Source organism: Thunnus albacares, chromosome 7, assembly GCF_914725855.1.
Source record: "Thunnus albacares chromosome 7, fThuAlb1.1, whole genome shotgun sequence".
Lineage (NCBI taxonomy): Eukaryota > Metazoa > Chordata > Actinopteri > Scombriformes > Scombridae > Thunnus > Thunnus albacares.
This window is the reverse complement of record NC_058112.1, coordinates 21,005,538-21,026,615: the sequence shown is the minus strand read 5'-3', so window position 1 is coordinate 21,026,615 and position 21,078 is coordinate 21,005,538. Positions and strand designations below refer to the sequence as shown.

The window sequence follows — 21,078 nt, the reverse complement described above, 5'->3', positions numbered from 1 at the left end:
TGCTTTTAGTTGCATTGTGGGAAGTGTAGGATCCTGTTTAATTTGTTTGGAACTTGACCTCTGCTACGACCTGAGAGTAAAGTAACCTCGACGTCTGCTGCATCGATTGTGACTGTTCTTTTTTTATATAATCTGTTTCTGTAATATATCACTGCTTCAACAAACAAAGGCTTATTGGAGCTGCAAGAACTGAAATTCAGTGTAAAAAAAATAAATAGGAAAATCACCCACACACTCAAATCTGTACAATATTGATTTATTGAGGCAAGTGAGACCTTCTCCAACCATCAACATAGCCAATATCTATAAATTTTAAAGCATTTTTTTTTTGACTAATAACTTGCCTCGTGAATTAATTTTCCATGGATCAGCATGTGTCGATGTCTTTCTGTGCTCTTTTTTTCTTTATTATTATTTTTTTTTTTTTTTTCACCAACTTCATGAAAGTGTAATTCTGATTCATTCGACTGACCTCACACTAATGAGCCTAACAACTTGTTTTGGTTGCATTATACAGTATTTTTGGGGTCTAAAGATCTTTTTTACAAGATGATTAATCATGACACCACATGTTAATATTAAGGATTGCACAGTTCATGGTTTATATCATCTTGTTTTTTTCATCCTGTAAGGTTAAGAAAGGGGATCTGAGGATAAACAGTATAACACGCAGATGGACTGATTGAGCAATAAGAAAAAGGAATGAGAAAAATCTGATGTTTGCTTCCTTTCTGAAACTTTCTCAGATTTATCACGTACTGTGGTGAAATCAACTCAACTCAGTGGTGCTAAGATCCTATGAACTTTGTTGACTCTGTTAAATGCAGTAGGGGGTCGTCCGCAGCAGAGGGAGCAGCTGCTGTGGGTTAAGTGTTGGGACCAGATGCCAGTGAGTCACCAACATCAGCACCACAGAGCCACAGCAGGCCTCTCATCTCTGTTTCCATCGGAAAAGTATTTCAGCAATCATGACTTTAACTTCAAATGCTGTGTAGTCTCAGTAATATTAATCTGAGTAAAATTCACAGAAGAAAAGCACCTTTATTTCCCTCAATCACATGACAGCTTCCCCTGTCCTATCGATGAATTTTTCCTCATGAGTGTGTTTGATGATGTAACAACCACAGGGGGAAGTCTATGTCAGATCCTGGAGCGCAGGCATTTGCACATGCAGTGGAATGTGGCCCTCTATCGATTTTCAATGCGGATCCTCAGCTGCAGTCGCTGGTTGTGACATGAACGAGCAGTCACCCACAACAAGAGTTTAGGTTCAATATTTTCTGGATAGCGCAGGCGGCGAGTTGTTTTTCAGTTTACATTTGTTATCAATGATACTGTCGCCCATTTTTCTCACACTTCTCTCCATACTGATGCCACCCTGTGCCTGGAAACAATGTGCTGCTCAATATCACACATTCACACTGTCAGCTCTGTGCAAGGAGCCGACGTCACAGCTGATAAGCAAGCAGCACCTTTTGTCTCTCCTCGCAGTGACAAAGCATGATTGTAAAAGTGGCACGGGCCTGTTGAGTGTCACCCAGACTCAACAAAGAATGGAAATACTCTGGCAGCAAAGAAATACCTCCCAGTTCCAGTGTCTAATATCAAATGATGACTAGTGGATTTTCAACACTCCTCCTTTCAGTCTGAGTAGATGTAGTTTTGTAGATTCAGTTTGTGTTATGAAAACTTTAGCTCCATATTTTCCTCATGGAAGAAAGACGTTGCTGTTATGTGCTGCTATTTGGAGGAAAATCTCATCTACTACTATCAAAACTCTTATTTTATTCAAACACAGTTTGAGTTGATCCGAATCTAAATGATTGGATATGTAGAACAGCTGACTTGGAGAAACGGCACATATTGAACTTATTTGATGTGTCCATGTGATTTCACAGAAAGAAGGAGAAATGCATTTTTATACGCCCAGTTCTCAGAGGACTGTTCCAGATGAATGTTAAGCAGTCTGTCAGTGCTTCTTCTTCAAAGCTGGCTGAATCAGCACAGTAACGTTGTCATGCGTCGTTCAGCGGCTGCTGTAGGTGAGAGACAGTAAAGGGAGAATCACATGTACCTGCACATGTGTTGTTATTGAGCAGCCGCTCAGTCTGTACAAAGTGATTTTCCTCTGTATGCTGTCCTGCACTGTATACATGACAAACTGACACAAACTATAATGTGATCTCTACTTTGACCCTCAGGCTGGTGTCAGATGAACCGCACTAAAGTTCATCCGACACTGGGACTCTGTTGCTGTTTCCTACTTCATGCTGGCTCAGCAGATGGAGATCGTCTGGTCCGCTGGTGTCACTGACCCTCGCTCTGTTTCTGAAACTTGGTTGGCATGAATGTTTAAGCGAGGATTCATGTTGTCTGCCTGGAACTTCTTCTCATGGAGTTTCATGTGTCTCTGAAGGCATGGGGGGTACTTGTACTCTGCTTGACTATTTACATTTTATGTATCACTTTACTTCCACTACATTTCAGAGGGAAATATTGTCCTTTTTACTCCACTTCCTGTATCTGACAGCTATAGTTAGTAGTTACTTTGCAGATTAAAGGGGAACTCCACTGGTTTTACACATCAATGTCTGATTACAGGTATTTGAGAGGACTACTGTATATGTAAAAAAAAAAAAAAAAAAAAAAAAAAAAAAAAGTTGTATAAAGCCTTTCTGGCTCCAGAAGGAGCTGCACAAAGTCTGATAAATCATTTGGGGTTGAAGACTACAAGTTTTAAAAATGCAGAAAGTCTGGAGGTGTGGAGTTTGAAAGAAGTGAGGTTACTGTAGCCCGCTCCTCAAAGCAACAGTAGCTGCCATGGATGTATCACTAGCATGACACACACATAAATCTGTACAGTCAAGTGAGGCATGTTGCATTGTTGGTAATGTTGGTGCCGGGTTTTAACAAGGAAGAAGAATGTGTGGAACAAAAAAGACGATATCTCTGATTCTGCTGCATCGATTTTGATCCTTTTCTTTTTCAAACTGTCCATCATGAGTCTGACTGTGTTAAAGGAGACCAAAGCTGAACTGGTGTCGTACTCTTTTAAGATTTTATGCACAAGAAGTGTCTTGGTGGCTCAGGGGCTGAGGTAAAAACCATGAACCGCAGCATCCCCAGTTCACATCCAGCTGGGGCCCTTTGTTGCATGTCATTCACCATCTCTCTCCTCCCTCATTTCCTGTCATCTCAGCTAGTTATTAAAGACATAAAATGCCTCCAAAAAAGATTTTATACACTTAACATATAATCACCCTCTAAAATATAAAGATTTGTCAAAGACTAAACTGCCCAACAGTATGTAAAGTAGTTCAAATTTCCTCCACCAATGATCAACTACAACAGTAAAATACTAGTTACATATTAATACATTTGTAATAATTATCTGATGATGTAATACCTATAATAATATAACACACTGAATGGGATTATTTTGCTAAGTAAGAACTTTTACTGAGATACATTTGGCTGACAACAAGCAGGTACTTTTACTTAAGTACGTTTTGAATGCGGGACTTATTTGTGCACTATGGTATTAATACGTTAAGGATCTGAACACTTCTTCCACAGGACGACAGGAAGGCTCTCTTATACTAACAATAGGTTAACTTATTAATTAACCATGTGTAAGCAGATTCCTTTGACATCCTCGACTGAGTGGAGTAACCTCCTGAGGTTTCTGGTAGAGTTTAAAGTCCTGTGTATCTCAGATCATTGTTGATATGTAGAGGAACATTAACTAGAGTGACAAGCTCGTATATGACACTTTAAGGCATAATCATACTTTGCAATCCTAACAGCTAAACACAAATAATCCATCTCTTCTGTCAGTCGCAGTCCAACTATTGTTGAATGTGTTAAATCTGAGACAATAAATGTACTCGTCTGTTGGTGAGGTTAACTGAAGAGATTCATGTCTGCTGTTACTGTCTTCTCTCGCTTTGCCACATAGACTAATAAAGCAAACACAGTATCTGACTGGATGTATGAGAATAATCATGTCCATGCTGTGAGGGAAATTACATCAACAAACTCAGCTTACTGTGTTTTAAGTTCTATAAATGTCAAACTGCAGGTTGCAGTGATAAATGCAATAGATGGTGGAGTGAAATGAGTCCCGGATGTAAAAATATATCTCTTAGGAAATTGATATTTGTAGAAATTTAATGTAGACAAAACAACACTGAGTAAACGTACAAATAATGAACATCAGGAAGAATTCCTTATGGTTAGCTAAAGAAAAATAATAATAATTAAAAAACAAACATACAGTGTTGTATGAATATACAAACAATAACATGCAAGCATTGAAGAAAAATAGGAGCAAACCTTAAAGGAGACTGACATGCATGTAAAACTATTACTCCGGTGCCAATTTCAAGTGAGTATACCAAAATGAAGGGTATTTTTTTCTCTAATATCTATAATACAGTATTTACAACACATATGTGAACAGTCATAATAATGTGAAACACACACAGGACTGAGATTTTCATGTATTTATGAAACAAAAGTGTAGAAGAGACATTTCGGTATGAAATCTGATGATGGGTTCAGTGTTTTCAAGGATGTTGCCATGTTTTGCCAGTTTCCTTATTTCTACCCACAGCGCAGACAAAAACATACTGTCCATACTGCTTATTTTGTGCAACTAGCTGCAGTTTTTCCATCTAAAATCTAAAGCGTTAGACTAATTAATTTGACTTTGTGTTTTGACCCTTGAAGGTTCTAATGGTGTCAGCAGCGAGCTGAGAAAGCTTGTCTCTGCAGAGCATGAAGTCAATCAGTAACTACTGCCTATCCTGCTACTGTATTGACGGGTTTGCCAAAGAGAGCACACTGACAGAGGAAGACTGCCTTTACAGATGTTCATCTTCATCTGACTGACAGTAAAACAGCTGAATCTGACCATGTACAAGTCAGTCCTGGAGGTTAATGTCTTTTTTTTTTCTTTTTAGCTCATGGTGATCATCTCATATTTGTCCTTCAGACTGCTGTCCTCATCCTCCTCGTCTTCCTCCTCCTCCTCCTCCTCAGGGGGCTTCTCGGGCTCATCGCGGTGGTGGTGCAGCTCGATGAGCAGGTAGTAGATGACGGCCGCGATCATGCCCCCCACCATGGGACCCGCCACAGGGATCCACCACCAGTATTCTGCAGTACTGCGAGAAGAAGCAAAAGTCAGATGCAGAGCTGGCAGTCCTCTGAGCAGCTGGCATCAGAGGCTACTGCAGGTCAAAGGTGCCATCACTGGATCATTCACAAGCATCGACTGCATCTGTCGAGTGCATGTGACATTATATAACACTATTGTTCATGTCAGCAACCAGTTTACTTTCTGAATTTCTATAAACGGATCCAATAAAAGGATCTAATTTCTAGTCAGGCATGCATCAATTAACTCACTAAATATGCTTTTCCATTAACCACGTAATGTAAACATGTATTAATCCTCATCTGTCTACACTAAAATAAACATATCTATTGGCATATTACTGCAGTCAGTTAATTTCTTAATCATGCTCAGACATAAAAAAAATCCCTAATCTGTGTTTGCTGCACAGTTACCTGAAGACCTCCATCCCCCATCCTGCCACAGCTGTGAACAGTCGGGGTCCCAGGTCTCTGGCAGGGTTCAGGGGATAGCCACAGTTCAGACCCATGGACACACCGATGGCCATGATGATCAGGCCAATGGCCAGCGGCTCCACGCCTTTAGGAGCGCCAATGTTTCCACCATCGATGATAGCCAGGATACACAGGACCAGCATACCTGTCCCCACCACCTGCAGGAGCAGAACATCACTCTTTTCATAAATGGCTGTTCGGTTCATTAAAAATATATTTGTTCCATATCCAGTTCATTCATTCAGTTTATGACTCCTTCCAACTGTGTAATTTGGCTAAAACTATCAGAAGTGTTGTACTAAGGATTCTAATCTGTGTTTTTACTGCTATGATCCCTCTGAACTAAAATTATTTTGGCACTACAACCTACCAGCGTGCAACCGCAGCTAAGATTTCCCTCCAAGCACCAGTTACACAGAACCGACAAAGGAAACATTACCACTAGCACATTTAGACTTATCTCAGTGGTTCACCTGATGTGGTTTTCAACAGTTTTAGCAGCTAGTCGTGTTATTTTTGGATCGCTGCACCGATTACACAGACTGAAAATGGTGTTAAGTATAGATTTGACCTTCCAGTGAATGCCAGGAAATGGGTCATTAGACCCAAAACTAAGCAAAAGGGGGATGTTTCTCAGACTAAGTGGGGAAATCAATTTTTCATTAGGCACATTTCCTAAACTTCACAGTATTTAGGGCCTGAATGGGTGCGGCAGAGCATAATGGAGGAGAGGTCACTAGGGTCACGGTGACCGGAGCTCACCTGATCGACGAAGCCACCGATAATTGACAGGTGTCTCGCAGGGTAGGAAGCAAAAATGTGACCTGTTGCATTGATTCCCGTCACCGACAGAATCCCACTGGTGAAGTCCATGAAAGCATCTGTGGGGACGACAAATAAATAGATAAGTGCACATAGAGATTGCTTTTATCTATTCGTATCTCATATTGATGAACCTGTAGCTGAAATGTTTTTACTGTGACAGCTCAGTGATGACATATTCAGTGCTGTTTCACAGAAGATGGATGGACAGAAGAGTCATTTTATACTAACTGTCATGGTTTAATATGTATGTGTATTCACCATAATATAATCCAAAGACTGCAGCAGCTCCGGCAAAAGCACCAAGAAACTGAGCGATCACATAGAAAGGAAACTTCCAAATCTTCAGTTTGCCCAGAATCACCATGGCCAGAGACACAGCAGGGTTCACATGGCCCCCTGGGACAGAGGACAAAGCAGTGAGTGAAGGAGGGGGTGCAGTGGGTGGGGGTGGCTGGCATGATATCCTCTCCATCATTAGCGAGGCCGTCACATTTACGAGAGGCAGCAGAAGGGGAGCAGCCCCTGGGGCGGTGCAGGGTTTTGTTATGTACGTTTAAGAGCGAGGAGACAGAATAATGGTCGCATATTAGAAATTCAACCATCAACATTATTCTGTTCCTTTTTTAAGTCAAACTGTGCTCACATCCTGCCGGTTTTTTTTAACTCATAAAACAGCATTAGAAAGCTGTGTGTCTGTGATCTGTCTTCCTGAAATCAATTTTGGTCCTTTTGATGTAGAATTGAGAGTAGCTGCTGCTCAGATGAGGCGAGCAGTGTCGTTTGGACTGAGTCTGGTCACTGTCATAGACAGATGAACGTAGCCTGTGATCGATGGAGTTTGCAGGACATTTAGTGCCCAGGGTTATGTACGACCCCAGAGAGGCTGGCTGTGCTCTAGCACTGAGAAATCAATGGTCAGTACACACTCATTGAATCTGGACAGAGAGCTGGCACGATCCAGCTAACACCGGAGCCATGGAGGTGGCACATGGCTGAACAGGAGGCCATAAAGTTATAATACTACAGGCTGCAAACCTCATGAGTAACACTGTTAATGTTTAGATTATAATACATAACAAAAGAGCTGTGTCTCACTGTTTTATATGTTCTGGCAAAGGTTTTTATGTATTAACTATGGATTATTTTACATTTTAGAGTCTGTAGTGATAAACAATAGATTATTTGGCAGCAGTGAGGCTGAATATGCAAACAACAAACTGTTAACAACTATACTATTAAAAGTGATATTTTTCAGTTGATTTGACAAGATGCCAATATCCAACAGAGTGGGAAATCGATCTCAGCAACACACATTAACAATTATTCATGCAATTGTGTTGCACATGCATTAACTTCAGAGCACTTGTTGGATGTTTTGGCCCTTGTGAGTGCTTATAACGACATGAAATCACTTTTACCTGACACTCCACCGGCCACATACGCAGCCATCATCAGTCCTACAGAGAAGCCGATGTGGATGGTGAGCGGCTCACCCAGAGAGTTTCGACTGAGGACAGTTTGAGCGACCGAGCCACAGCCGAACAACTAACAAACAGAGAGGAAGAGAACATGTTTTCAACCACATCTATTCAAGTAAATCTCTTTTTAAAGGGGACAGAAAGAAGGAGGATACAGATAAAGAACAATATACAAATAAATAAGCGTATAAACAAGATCACAGACTTAAAGAAAAAAATTCTGAGGTCAATCAGAAAGCAAAAAAAAAAAAAAAGTGCACTATATAGAAATATTTTTGCACTGTTACCAAGTCCCAACTCAGTTTTTTTTTTAAAAAAACACAATTGTAAAATCCAAAATGTTACTCACAACCAAGACGAAGGTCCCAAGGAATTCTGCCAGGAATTCCTTAAGTATTCCATGTTTAAGAGCACAGTGTTGCCTCATGCTTCTCTTCTGTTTTATTTCCATGTATCACTGTGCCAACTGCTGTTAAAACTGCCAGATGTCCAGCAGTGTAAACCTCTGGAGTTGGTCAAAGCGCTCGTGTCAAATCCCCACCTCTACCCAACCACAGCCATTCAGCGCAGACCATTGATCAATTTGTACAACCATCACACTCCTCCTCAGCCTCGTCAAAACACAAAGTGTCACAGCAGAACGATCGACAGGTGAGTTTTGTTTTGTATCATCATTAAATGTAAGTCTAATGCCTTTAGACTTACAGAAACAACATCTAGCCAGATTTATTTCAGTTTTAAGGGTTTCTGGAGCTCCATGAACATCAGTGAATGTTGGAAAAGCATTTGAGTACACATTTATTTATTAGTCATGAGATTTGCAGTTTGCACAATATTAACACACACCACAAAAGAATAACTTAACAAAGACATTAATTTGAGAAATAAGTCAGAATTGCTCCGTCAAACAAGTCTGTCAGATAATGTAGTTATAAATATTGCCACTAGAGGTCAGCCTTGGCACGGTGCCATGCTAAGCACAACTGAGAAAAAGATACAAACACACCTGAGTTGTTAATGAAATTATGTTGAAATATTAAAACAACCACTCTTGAAAATAAGTTCAGCATCTCCTCCGAAAGTCCAGAAATGACTGTTGAATTATTTTATCACACATCAGTCCAGTTAATCAGAGCCGAAATCATCCAAGTCTTTCACATCATCCTCCACAACCTTAATGAGAGGAGTCGATTTCTTCTTACGCCTGTGAATTAAAAAATAAAAATGACCACGGCTGAAGAACGACATGTGATTTTCATGAATTAATGTAACACAGAGGCTCGGCGGCAGAAGGCGTGTGGTCACCTCATCTCGTTCCGCAGTGCGCTGAGTTGGCTGTGGATCTGCTCATTGGCCTCGAGCTGCTCGTCCAGCTCTCTCTGTAGCTTCTTTTTAGCGTGTTCCAGACGCTCAATCTCCTCCTCCGCCTCATCCATCTGCCTCTTCGCCGTCTTCAGTCTCTGAGTCAGCTGCAGAGTTCACAAAAGTGAGATATTGAATTATGAGTCAGGTCTGCTGCTCTTGAGTACTTTTTTTTGTTTGTTTTTCTTTATGAATAAAGACGTCTACCTGATCTCTCTGGGTCTGCAGGTTTGTGTGTTCCTCGTCTGCCTGCATCTTCATCTCCTTCACCTTGCGCTCCAGCTTGCGGTTGGCTTGTTGCAGGCTGTTGTTGTCCCTGAGAGCAAAAGCACCAAGAGATCACATCGCTGCTGCGGCAGCTTCCTGTAACTCAACACCTTCCTGGTATGTTTGGACCAGAGATACTCTCACTCTTACAACCACAGGGAAAGTGATATGAGTGGGTTCACCGCCCGACAGCAACCATCAAGTATCTGATGGAACCATTATCCACAAAGTGTCTTCTCAGTGTTATCCTACACTGTCAAATACAGACCCTCTATACTTACTATAAATCATAAAGTTGATGAGTTAAAAGGTCACATTTTAATGTGCGAGGTGCTTACCTTTCCTCTCCTTGCAACCTTTCTTCGAGTTCCTGGATGCGGATGTTAAGTTTGGAGACGAGAGAATCCTGGTTGGTCCTCTGTGATCCTTCCAGATGAGTCACTCTGCTCTTGAGGTCTTTGTTCTGACAGAGGAAATGAAACAGAAGAATGTCATTTAAGAGGAAAACTTAAAGATACCCTCCCTGTGGAGTTTGGGTTTTTTTGATGATGGATTATTTGTGCTGCAAATTTGATGTCAGAAACAGTAGATTTGGTTTGCCAAATTACACATCAGCTCAAAGTGGCAGATGGTGTCTTAAAAGGTATTTAGAGTCCATTTAATTTTCTTTTCCATCGGTGAAACTATTTTTATCTGTATTTTCCTGATGTGTTGACTCCTTAAATATAAAAAATCATTTTGCTCTGGATCTGTACCTGTCTCTCCAGACTCATCTTGTCACACTCCAGGTCCTGTCTGACTCCTCTCTCCTGCATCAGCTCGTTCCTCATCTGATCCATCTGTCACACACGACCAACAGACACAGAAACCGTTATACCGTTCAGTCATAATACACTTCAGAACATACATTTTTAATAAGTTAACAAGGCTATGACATGTGGGCACCGAACCACTAAAACAAATTCTTTATGCCAATTCTCACATGAAGCTAAATATGGGCTTGCACTTTATACGTACAGCCTCCCATATTTACTAAAAACATGGCTGTACTTTATTAAAAAGGGCAGGACGTGTTGACAAGCACCGCTTAACTCCTAAAACCAGAGGAAATGCTGTCTGGTCTGAGCCGCCGCATCAGATCTAACGGCTCTCCTCTCTAATAACATCCAGAGGCCCAGTGAAGGGAGTGTGAATAGCTGCTCACAATAGTTAGCTGTTTTTTTTGTCTTTGCACTGCACTCAAATCAGTGTTTTGTGTCAATTAGTCTGCACCACTTTGCTCTCATGAATAGTGGCCTACTTTACAGGCACACTGAGGAGCTGAGGTTCTCATGATGACGTCTGATATTAAGAAACATATATGAAGTCAGCAGGGTTCAGTCATATTTCAGGGCTGTTACAAAGTGAAACGTTGAGAAACAAAACTTGTTTCTCGAGCCTCTCTGGACATACCAATCAGCAGCTTTCAGCCTCTGATGGGAAATCTGAGTACTCGGCCCTACATCTGTTTGTGATAAAAACAGATCTAGGGGATGACAGTTCAAACTTGAGACGAGGCATAATTCTATCGCTGATGGGAGAAATTCATGACTGTTAGCAAATAGAAAATAAGAGCTCTGTGCAGAAAAAAAAGGTCAAATGCAGGATGAGGGAGTAAACCTGCCTGCTCTTTGGTTTTGTCTAATCGTTCCATCAGGCGGTCAGCACTGCCGCGCTCCTCATGAAGATCTTCTTCTAGTTGACTGATACGCCCCTGGGGGAAGAGGATAGCATTAAGAATTGTATAAAAACATCATCAAGTTAATTTATATTGCATCGGCGCACATGGTGGATCTATCCTTTGAGGGTGTGGTTAGAACAAAACAAACAGGGTAATGTTAGTAATATTCAAAGTGGGAATACTGTGGGAATTGTGTGGGAAAATAATGACTAAGATACAGATAACTGCATTTGCAAAACATGTGATAATTAAACACTTTTGGTTGTTTATTGTTGAATGGATGTTCCTGTTTTAGTCACTGGAAAGGGGGAGAGAGAAGTTTCCTGAGAACGCCCAGACAGGTCTGATAACTTTTACAGTAAACACGAGCTTCCTCAGTCGATACGCAGTGTCAACAGTGTGCACGCTGGTGTCACTGTGTAATGTTTTGTCATCAGCAAGACAAACAGTGCTGAGCAGTGAGATGTTGTTGCCATGGTTCTTTTCAACACCCTCATAGTTCACAGGAACAAGTGAGTGCAAATACTGGCATCCCAACAAATAAACAATCCAAAAATATGTGATAAACTAAAGTATAACGAGTGAATGCTGTTTCTGATTGAGAGCTGCCTGTGATCATCAGGTTTTAACGGTAGCTTTTTAGTAAACATATATATACAAATAGAAACTCCACTTTGGGAAGATTTTTATGTTGTAACTGCAGCTAGAGGATTAGATCTACTGTGTGCACAGAGATATTTTATATCATTTGTTGAGACAGTCATAGCTGTTATGTTTAAAAAAAGGGCTTATTTCTGTTTTCAGGAGGCACATCATAAAATCTTTGCTGCTGACTGACAATAATCTGCAAAAAGAAAAGATAGTCAGACCTGAAAGAGACAACTTGTGGTCGAAATGTTGTCATGACCATGTAGGATAAAAGGAGAATTGTGAACAAGAAAGTCAAATGTGGGTATTTTTGGATCTGTTTTCACCCTAAACCCATGATTCATCAATGTTTATGTTGACACAATATATAATTTATTTTCTACATTCTGCACTGAGACGTTTACCTCCATGAGTTTGACCTGCCGCTCTCGATCCTCCACCGTGGTGGCGTTCTTCTCCTCCAGCTCCTCCAGCCTCTGCTCTAGCTGTTGGCCCCTCAGCTGGGCCTCCTGCTGCTCCCTGCGACACCAACGCAGCTCCTCCTCCAGAGGAAGCAGCTGAACAGAGAGCGGAGCGCAGAATAAACACACACACGCTGAGATAAGGTAACATGCAATGCAGTCTGCTGTCGGGCAGCCAGACATTATCACACAAACACGGAATTAATCAAGTCTGGTTACACATTCGAGACTTTTATGTTTCTGTTCAATGTCACACAAAAGAGTTTTGGAAAATTGTTTTGTTTGTTTGTTTTTAGAATCTAATTAGAAGAAAAATGCTGAAACAAAGGGCATGACTCCTTTTATTTCATTGGTGACTAATAGAGTTGAACCCCCACACTGATGAATCAGTAAGACAATGAGTGCCACACCTCTTCCTGCAGATTTTTGGCTGCCTGTCGGGATTTCTCCAGCTCTGCTCCCTTTTCCTGCAGCTGTCTCCGCAGTTCGGCCAACTCCCTCTGACTCTTCTCTCTGGCCTCGTCGACCTGGTTCTGAAGTATGTCTGTAGACGCCTCGCAGTCCTCCATGATGCTGTTCATCTGACCACAAAGTATTTACAATGAGAGAAGAGAACCTCCTCTGACAGCTGTTGATAAGATAATGGGGTCGGTCAAGTCCTTTGGTTCCTTACCTTCCTCTGAAGTTGCTCCACAGTCCTGTCCTGCAGCGTCCTCTCATCCTCTAGTTCAGTTTTTGTCTTCCACAGCTCTTCGATTTGTTTCCGCTCCTCTTTGAGCTTCTCTTTCAGGTCCCTGTGCTCATGATTGAGTTTGGTCAACTTGCCCTAACAGAAGAAAACAAAAAGAAGATCAAACAACGATCTCATGTAAAGATATCAATCATACGCTTTATGTCTTTCAAGCTTTTTTTTTTTTCTTACCTGCACATCCTCCAAGCGAGAGAGCAGCGACTGGTTGGACTGACACATTTCCTCCTCGTTCCTTCTCACATCCTTCAACATTTCCTCAACCTGCTGCTTTTCCCTCTGAGGGAAAAACAAGAATATACAGGAAAAGGTCAGAATAAATCACATCAGTTAAACAAAATCTGATTCAAAACACCTAAAAAAAAACTAAAATAAAAGTAAATCAGATATTTCGCTCATGTTTCCCGACCTCCAGCTGCTTTGCTTTCTGCTCCAGCTGTCTCTCCGTGGCTCTGTAATCCTGGATGGCCTTGCTCAGCTGATCCACCTTGTTGTTGAGCTCCTGCACCCTTCCTCTCAGCTGATCTTTCTCCTGACCCAGCTCCTTCAGCTGCACCTTAGCTGCACCACTCTCCTCTTCTGCCTCAACCTTCTCTTGGCCCAGCAGAGCATTGCTCTAAGAGACAGGGTGGAATAATAAATGATGCACATAGGAGGCAAAATAAAGCATGTTTTAGCTTTTGGAAATAAGCAGAAATCAGTAGAATCTGTGTTTTTACCTCTTTAGCCCTCTCTAAATCCCTGATAAGATTCTCAAGCTCCTGCTCATATTCGTCCTTTAGAGCGGCAATGTATTTATCATGGGTCTCCACCTCCTCTTTGAACGCCCCCTTCAGGGCGCTGAGCTCCCTCTCCCGGCGGTGCAGCACATCCTCCTGCTCCTCCTTTACCTGAAGCATCTCCTGAAAGTCTGCACGCAGCTGTGCCACATCCTGAGACAGACATCCATCAAAATACATCACTACTAGGAGCTTTCCATCTGCTGTCGATTTGTGAAGTGTATCTTGTTCAAATGGTTTCATTTACCTTCAGAAGGTCTTCTTTCTCCATATTTATCACCTCTGCCTTTGTGGCTTGGTCCAGCTCATCGTGCATCTCAGAGAGCTGCTGCTGAAGGTCTTTCATCTCCGTCTTAGATCTTTCTCTCTCTGCCTTCATCTGAGTCAGACTGACATCAGACAAAAAAAACACAAAATATGCAGTTAAGACAGACATAATTTAGTTCTATATTTCATATCATGGGAAGATGTCCGCTTACCCTGCCTGAAAGTTTTAAAAGGATGAGACTAGATAAGATAAAATGATATCTGCTCACTTGATCCAAATGGTATTTGACTCTGTTTTCAGTCAAATGACCTTTATCAGATCCAATCATACATCAGAGTACACTTGAATGACCTAAGACTATGAGCGAAAGCTTATTTAAAGAAAGTAGGTTAGGCTTTAAGTGCGTCCTGGTATTTAGCACTGCATTTCAAAACAGCTTCATTTGTTACCCAAGAAAAACATCCAACTTTATTTGATTAGTACATAACTCTCACATACAATTTGTGTATTTTTACATTCTTTCTTTATAAACTGTCTAAGAAGTCGCGCCCTTACTCCTTTTTGGTAGACTGAAGTTCTGCCTCAACTTCAGTCAGTTTATCCCTGAGTTTGCGGAGCTCCGTCTGACTTTTGACCAACTCTTCCTCCAGTTTCTTCTTCTCTGTCCTGGCCTTCTCGCAGGCCTTAGCCAGAGTCTTTTCATTCTGCACAACACAACAACAGAAAGAAACATACTCAATCACAGGAATAAGATGTGAGTGGTTTAAAAGGGAATCAGCAGGATAGGACTGCACTACACCTTCATCTCAGTTTCCAGTTTTTGCTTTAACTGGGACACTTCTTTCTCCAGCGATGCCTGTTTCTCCTGCAGCTGCCTCACATCAGCTGCATTATCCTACATGTTTGGAAAAAGAGACGTCCAATAGCACAGTATCATTAGCAGTTACAGACAAAAACAGTGGATTATGTTGAACCACTGACCAACCACTCACTCTCTCCTCCTCCAGATTCACAGCAGTTTTCCATTTAAGCTTGTTGATCCTTTCAAGCAGCAGGTTGACTTTCCTCTGAGTGGTGGAGTCATCATCAGTCGTCCTGAAGCAGCAAGAAAAATATTTCACAAACACACTAACAATGGTGTGAACTTGTACCTGCCTCAAGTACCCAGAGGTTTTTGAAAAAATATTGTCTTTTCTTCAGCATTCACATTTCAAAATAGGCACTGATGAATCTTAAACACATTCCATGTGAAGAAGTTATTTTATCAGTGGAAACAAGTTCATGCTCTGCATTCCTGACCGCTGCGTGTGTGAGCACACACAGCTGGAGCAGCACCCCCTTATCAGACTACACCACATGATCACACCCACAAGCTAATCATCACAAGGTGGCTATAAGGTAAAATATATAAGAGACAGTGTTATGGAATATTCATTTTTTTTCCAAAAAGAGCACTTTTCAAGTGTTGGAACTTGAGCTGAAAGGACAAATATAAGCTCATATATTAGAGGATAAGGTGGTGATATTCTATATTTTTCTTACTGTCAGCAAATACCATGAAAAGACCAAAACATCTCAATACTGCCCAATTTCCCTTCCATGTCTGTCGCACTTAGCCCATCGGTTCCTCCAGAAGACCTGAAGCTTTAGAAATGAATCACAAATATATACTTTGTTGTGTAAAAAAGGTTCAGTAATCTCCTAAAACAGCTGGGCACTGTAGTTTCTAGGAAATGTTACTCAAACAGGAGTAAATAGTGCATTTATTAGGGACTATTTTCAGCTGCGGATTAATACACTTTTGGTATGCTAGTGTGTATTAATGGCACCAGGATGGTGTATGTGGAGTATGATTGAGTCAAAATAAATTACTGTGTCCATTTTCATTATAATGAAGGGACATGTAGCAAGGTTTCTATCCAAATTTAGTGCAAAATTTAACCAAATTTCCAGAATATCAGCAAAAGAAATTTTGAATGAACGTGCATTTTCATCCTCTACCATTTTGCAAAAATTGACTTGGTTCATCAAGATAAAGTTTAAAATGTGAAAAAAAACAGGTAAATAGAAACACACCGAACGTAACAGTGTGTCTTACTGATGTGTTTTTAGTTTGTTAATTTAGTTTTTGGACAGAGGATTTAACTGTGTAAGACTGTTGTTTGAAGATCAATTACTGTTGGCTTTGATCTTTTCCTGTGATTTGGTGACAATAAGGAAAACACAGAATATCACCAGCCTTATCCTTTAAGTTATCTTGACGAAAAGTGGTCAATACTGAGGGTGACTTACCCATCCTTGAGGTAAGTGAACAGTATTTGTTTTGTCGTGTCTTCAGTTGGATCTGCTGAAAGTTCTTGCTGTCCTTTCAGAAGATCAGGAGTGACCTGGTTAGAGAATATACAGCAAATAAATACAATCTTTAAAATTACAACTGTATCCTACAGCAAACCTCTTTACCTGTGTGTCTCTCTGATCAGATCCATCAGTTTGGTCACTACATGATACAGAGACAGACGATCTCTCCATCCTGTGAAGTAGTTTTGGGGTCTTTGGGGACATCGTCTCTCTTCCATTATGTGCTTTGAGCAGAGCGCTGGGCTTGCTCTCCTCTCTCTTGTCTGTCAAAGTGGCCTCGCCGCTGAGCAGCCGAGCCCTGGCTGACCCGGGTGGATACATCCCACCTGGGGTCTCGACTCTGATGCCCTTCAGAGACGAGGCTCTGCTGGAAGAAGAGGAGGAGGATGAGGAGTCTGAGATTCGGCCACTGTCCACGCTACGTGACCTTCGACACTGCTCTGGGTCCAATCTGTTCCTTGGGCCTCTTCCCCTCCGCTGGCTGCTGTTGAACTGATGTATTAGTTTCCCTACAGATAAGAAGGACTCTGTGTCCACTGCATTTGGGGACCTTGCAGGGACTTGTCCACCTGAGGGAGGTGCTTTGTTCTGGAGCGCATCACTCTGATCTCCCTCTGGGCCCTCAGCAGGCAGAGGGATCCTGGCTTTGGTCGGGTTGGCAGTCTGAGTTGTTTCAGAAGGAAGGCCGGTGTGTTGCTGTCCATGTCGAGCAACTGAGGCTGTTTGTGAAGGACAGAGAAGGTTGAGGTTATTATTTTCAGGGTCATAAGGTCTAAGAATCTCTGGGTGTTTCTGATAATGAAACCCAGAGGAGGCTGCAGTCCTCTGCGCCTCAGACGGAGAGTGTCTTTCATCCGCAGACCTCCTCACCATGCCCGGTTTATACCCTGCCTGGTGAGTGATGACAGATATGTCTTTGTGGCTCTCTTGGCCAGAACTGTTCAGAATCACATAGGGTTGACCTTTAATCCCCTGAACCTGCACCCTGACTCCAAACAAGCTGTCCTGGCTGCCTCTGGGGCTGTGCTGCTGCATGTAACTCCTCTGTATCCTGACGTCCGGAGAGCCACTCAGTCCGTGAGACTCCATCGTGACTGTGCTGGATTAACAGATGATCTCCTGAGCCAGTGAGAAAACAGACAGTTATGTTAAAATCGTGACACTGACAGAGACTCATCCTGCATGGGAAGGTGAACTCAAAACTGATGCATCAGGTTGGCCAAGCAGAGGAAGCTGTTTACACAACATTGGAGCAGGGTTGGAGCCACAATGGGACACAATGACACACATCCAGGGAGCTCCTCACACAGCTGCACTCAGTCAGCCAGAGAACATAAAGACAGAATAAATGGACGCTGACAAGAGCCTGATATTGCTGTGCAATGGAAACAGCTCCTTCTGTGTGCTAATGACAGGGTACTATTGTACAGCCAAAGCTGAGCCAACTGCATGACGACTGCAACTGGCCGAGGTCCCCGAGGTGTCGTCACCCACCTCATGGTATAACACTCGAGGAAAATGTTTGTCAACAGATATGTTACTGTGAAGCTGAAGCACAAGAACACAAGAGGTGCTGTGCTGCAGAGAAAACGGCATCTTCTTAAGAGCATCAGCCTGAGCACGCTCACTTTAATGAATAACACTACTGATGCAACTCAGTCAAGTAAGTTTAAGAAAAATATTGGCACCACTTTCTAGTAAAGTGCCCTTTAAAAAGGGTTTATAAGCTGTAACTAATGGCTAAATATATTCCCAAATGTTTTATAGATGAGTTTAAGGCTAATTATTTTCATTATTGATGAACTTGTCGATTATTTTCTTGATTAATTGATTAGAAAATGGTGAAAATTCTCTATCACTGTTTCCCAGAGCCCAAGGTGACGTCCTCAAATGTCTTGTTTTGTCCACAACAACCCACAAGTTAAAGATATTCAGTATACTGTCAAAGAGGACTAAAGAAACCAGAAAATATTCACATTTGAGAGGCTGGAAGCAGAGAATTTGTACATTTTTTCTTAAAAATTACTCAAGACAATTAATGATTATCTAAATAGTTGGCAATTAATTTAATACCAGGCAACTAATTGATTATTTGATTAGTATTTGCAGCTCTAGATCAGCTGCAAAGTATTAATTAGAACAACTTTTGGGTTGCCAGGTTGTGGAAAAACCCTCCTCCAGCATTAAACTTGCTTTGTCCCTTTAGCTAACTCTTAAATTAATCAGAAAGTCCCCTCAAATGGACTGTTTGACCAGCAAAATCCATTTATTTTGCTGTAACTACACTCTTTCATATAACTATAAACATTAAATTGTTAGGTAGGCTAATTGTATAAAGTCCATTTAAGGGGATTTCCAGAGGAATGAAAGAGCTAAGTTAGCTAAAACTACAAAGAAAGAGTCATACTGGCTGGAGGAGGATTTTCTACAGACAACTCGAAGGTTTTTCTTATTAATAGCTTATGACTGTTCTATAAAACATACTAAATCATTTATTAACCTTTAATAAATCCTATAATTACAGCTAGAAAGTGGCATATTTGTCAAAGCTCATTTGGTCATATATTATAAGGGATTTTTATTATTTTTCTTTTGGACTTAGTCGCCTGCTTAAACTTGTAAAAGACGAGTTTATCAGTCCATCACATACAGGTAATTATATATTTTTTTACTTTACTCATATACTATTTGCTGCGGATCTGCGCTTATCCGGTTTTACTGCTAAACTTCACTTCGTCTCATACTTTAAACATCGAACAAAGATTATATACAGTTGGAAAAAAGTACGTACAGGTACATTAAATTAACTAACATCAATCACGTAGCATATCGCGGTAGTAAATTGGAGCGTCATACTGACAGATGAAGAATAAAAGATGAAAAAAAGACGCATTAAGAGCTTTAAACTCACTCTGAGCTGCGCCTCACAGACGCCTTACTAGCAGCAATATGGTGATTTTTGTTTTTAGTCAACATAAGTTAAGAAAGAAATCGAAACACTGTCTAAACTGTGAAACTTACCCGCTGTGTGTCCAGTGTGAGAGTTGAATAGAGTCCTCCTCCTCCTTCTCCTCCTCCTCCTCCTTCTCCTCCGGACCAGACTGTCCTGCCTCCGCCCGAACTGGAGCTCACTGTCCCGCTAAGAGAGGCGTTCACCGCCGGCTCTCTGTCACATATTCAAACCACATGACGACTGCTCAACACTCAACATGATAATCTGTGTAGTAACTGGATTTGGCCATCTGTTAAACTGTGATATCCGGATAGTTTTCCACATTAAGTCCTGAACTGTTTGTAGTGGGACATGTGACCAGGATGTGGAGCCTGTTAAAGGACAGGTTCACAATTTTTTCAAGTGTGTCTTAAAACAACACTCAGGTGTCCATATAAACACTGAAAGAAGTTTCCCCTTGCTGTAATCTTTCCTTTTGTTCATACTGGATATTAAAAGATCCCCTTCAGATGTGCTTTCAATGTACGTCCACAAATAAAATCCACAATGTGTCTACAAAATAGTTTATCTGAAGCTTACATGAGGCTTCATCAGTCTGAGTTAGTCATATCAAGTGAATATCTGCCACATTTACAGTCTGTTTAGCATCAGATTCTCTCTTTGTGTTTCCCCGTTGAGCTGCGGTGGAAGTATAGTAACAAAAAGAGGGACTTTGGCATTAAAAAGACTGTAATGTTGAAAGATATCTATTTGATTTGACTCATTTGGCAACTGAAGCTTCATCTGAGCTTCAGATAAACTTTTAAATACATTTTTGCACAGAAGGAGGCTTGTGGATTTTGGCCTCCATCACTTACATTAGAAGTGCATAATGGGATCTTCTAATGGCCAGTATAAACAGGAGGAATGATTATGGCAAGAAAAACATGTTTCAATATTCTTTTTGGCACCTGACAGACTTGACAAATTGTGAACCCGTTCTTTAAAGGGATAAAGGGGGTTAAACGCTGCAAATAAATGTTTACTTAAAGAGTCTATTGCAGATGTTTGACCTCATCCAGGTGTTTAAAAGTTCAGCCTAAACGAGACACTCTCATCTTGAAATATTGGAAAACCAAGAAGGAAAGGTTTGTCTTTATTAATTAAACATCAATGGGTTATTATTAACGATGACTAAGGATTCTGGTGGGTCTCTCAATGTAAAACCATGTTTATATGGGATAAATGATGAAAAGTGACTCATCCAATACTTTTTTTCATCCTTCAGGGGTCAAGGTTTTGTGAATTCTGCATCAGGCTGCAACTTTGTGTGGTGCCTGGTTTCTGAAGTCTGGCCGTAAATAGACCACAAACTTTATGAAGCCTTCTCTGATAAGACTGTTGTGTGTGTGTGTGTATACTGTACTCTATCGATATATCCATCTATCTATCTATGAAATCACTGACACCTACTGGCTCTACACTACACTGTATAAACAGCAGGTGTGTGCTTGTGTGTGTTGTATCTTCTATAATAAATCATATAACAGACAGACTCAAATTATTTGTAAAAAAAAAAAAAAAAGACATTTATTGCTACG

General features: G+C 41.1%; 2 protein-coding genes across 4 annotated transcripts; both read right to left on the bottom strand.

Annotated features, from left to right (window-relative positions):
- Positions 1–4,484: 4,484 nt before the first annotated feature.
- On the bottom strand, positions 4,485–8,592 carry LOC122986063 (aquaporin-9-like). The gene is made up of 6 exons (XM_044357139.1): positions 8,284–8,592; positions 7,875–8,001; positions 6,715–6,852; positions 6,394–6,512; positions 5,572–5,789; positions 4,485–5,165 (listed from the first exon to the last, which is right to left on the bottom strand). The coding sequence occupies exons 1-6, from the start codon at positions 8,383–8,385 to the stop codon at positions 4,961–4,963; spliced, it is 909 nt and encodes a 302-aa protein (XP_044213074.1). The 5' UTR covers positions 8,386–8,592; the 3' UTR covers positions 4,485–4,960.
- A 152-nt stretch (positions 8,593–8,744) lies between these two features.
- LOC122986062 (cingulin-like protein 1) lies at positions 8,745–19,876 on the bottom strand. Of its 3 annotated transcripts, none has more exons than XM_044357138.1 (19): positions 19,567–19,876; positions 16,648–17,664; positions 16,480–16,547; positions 15,180–15,282; positions 14,987–15,082; positions 14,743–14,891; positions 14,167–14,308; positions 13,860–14,072; positions 13,550–13,756; positions 13,315–13,419; positions 13,066–13,218; positions 12,803–12,973; positions 12,336–12,488; positions 11,227–11,316; positions 10,319–10,402; positions 9,902–10,026; positions 9,504–9,612; positions 9,240–9,403; positions 8,745–9,138 (listed from the first exon to the last, which is right to left on the bottom strand). In XM_044357138.1, the coding sequence occupies exons 2-19, from the start codon at positions 17,632–17,634 to the stop codon at positions 9,060–9,062; spliced, it is 3,198 nt and encodes a 1,065-aa protein (XP_044213073.1). In that variant the 5' UTR covers positions 17,635–17,664; positions 19,567–19,876; the 3' UTR covers positions 8,745–9,059. The 3 variants fall into 3 exon arrangements, with proteins under 3 accessions (XP_044213073.1, XP_044213071.1, XP_044213072.1); XM_044357136.1 differs by having other exon boundaries at positions 16,480–16,574; positions 19,567–19,874; XM_044357137.1 differs by lacking the exon at positions 19,567–19,876 and adding an exon at positions 19,457–19,540 and having other exon boundaries at positions 16,480–16,574.
- Positions 19,877–21,078: the final 1,202 nt, after the last annotated feature.

Excerpts from the sequence above, each read along its gene's own strand:
- LOC122986062 (XM_044357136.1), bottom strand. The coding sequence starts at position 17,634 with ATGGAGTCTCACGGACTGAGTGGCTCTCCGGACGTCAGGATACAGAGG. Across the intron at positions 13,219-13,314 it reads CTCGCTTGGAGGATGTGCAG|GGCAAGTTGACCAAACTCAA; the intron begins GTAAGAAAAAAA and ends TTCTTCTGTTAG. Across the intron at positions 9,404-9,503 it reads TGCAGACCCAGAGAGATCAG|CTGACTCAGAGACTGAAGAC; the intron begins GTAGACGTCTTT and ends TGAACTCTGCAG.
- LOC122986063 (XM_044357139.1), bottom strand. The coding sequence starts at position 8,385 with ATGGAAATAAAACAGAAGAGAAGCATGAGGCAACACTGTGCTCTTAAA. Across the intron at positions 6,513-6,714 it reads AGTCTTTGGATTATATTATG|ATGCTTTCATGGACTTCACC; the intron begins GTGAATACACAT and ends TCGTCCCCACAG. Across the intron at positions 5,790-6,393 it reads TCGGTGGCTTCGTCGATCAG|GTGGTGGGGACAGGTATGCT; the intron begins GTGAGCTCCGGT and ends CTGCTCCTGCAG.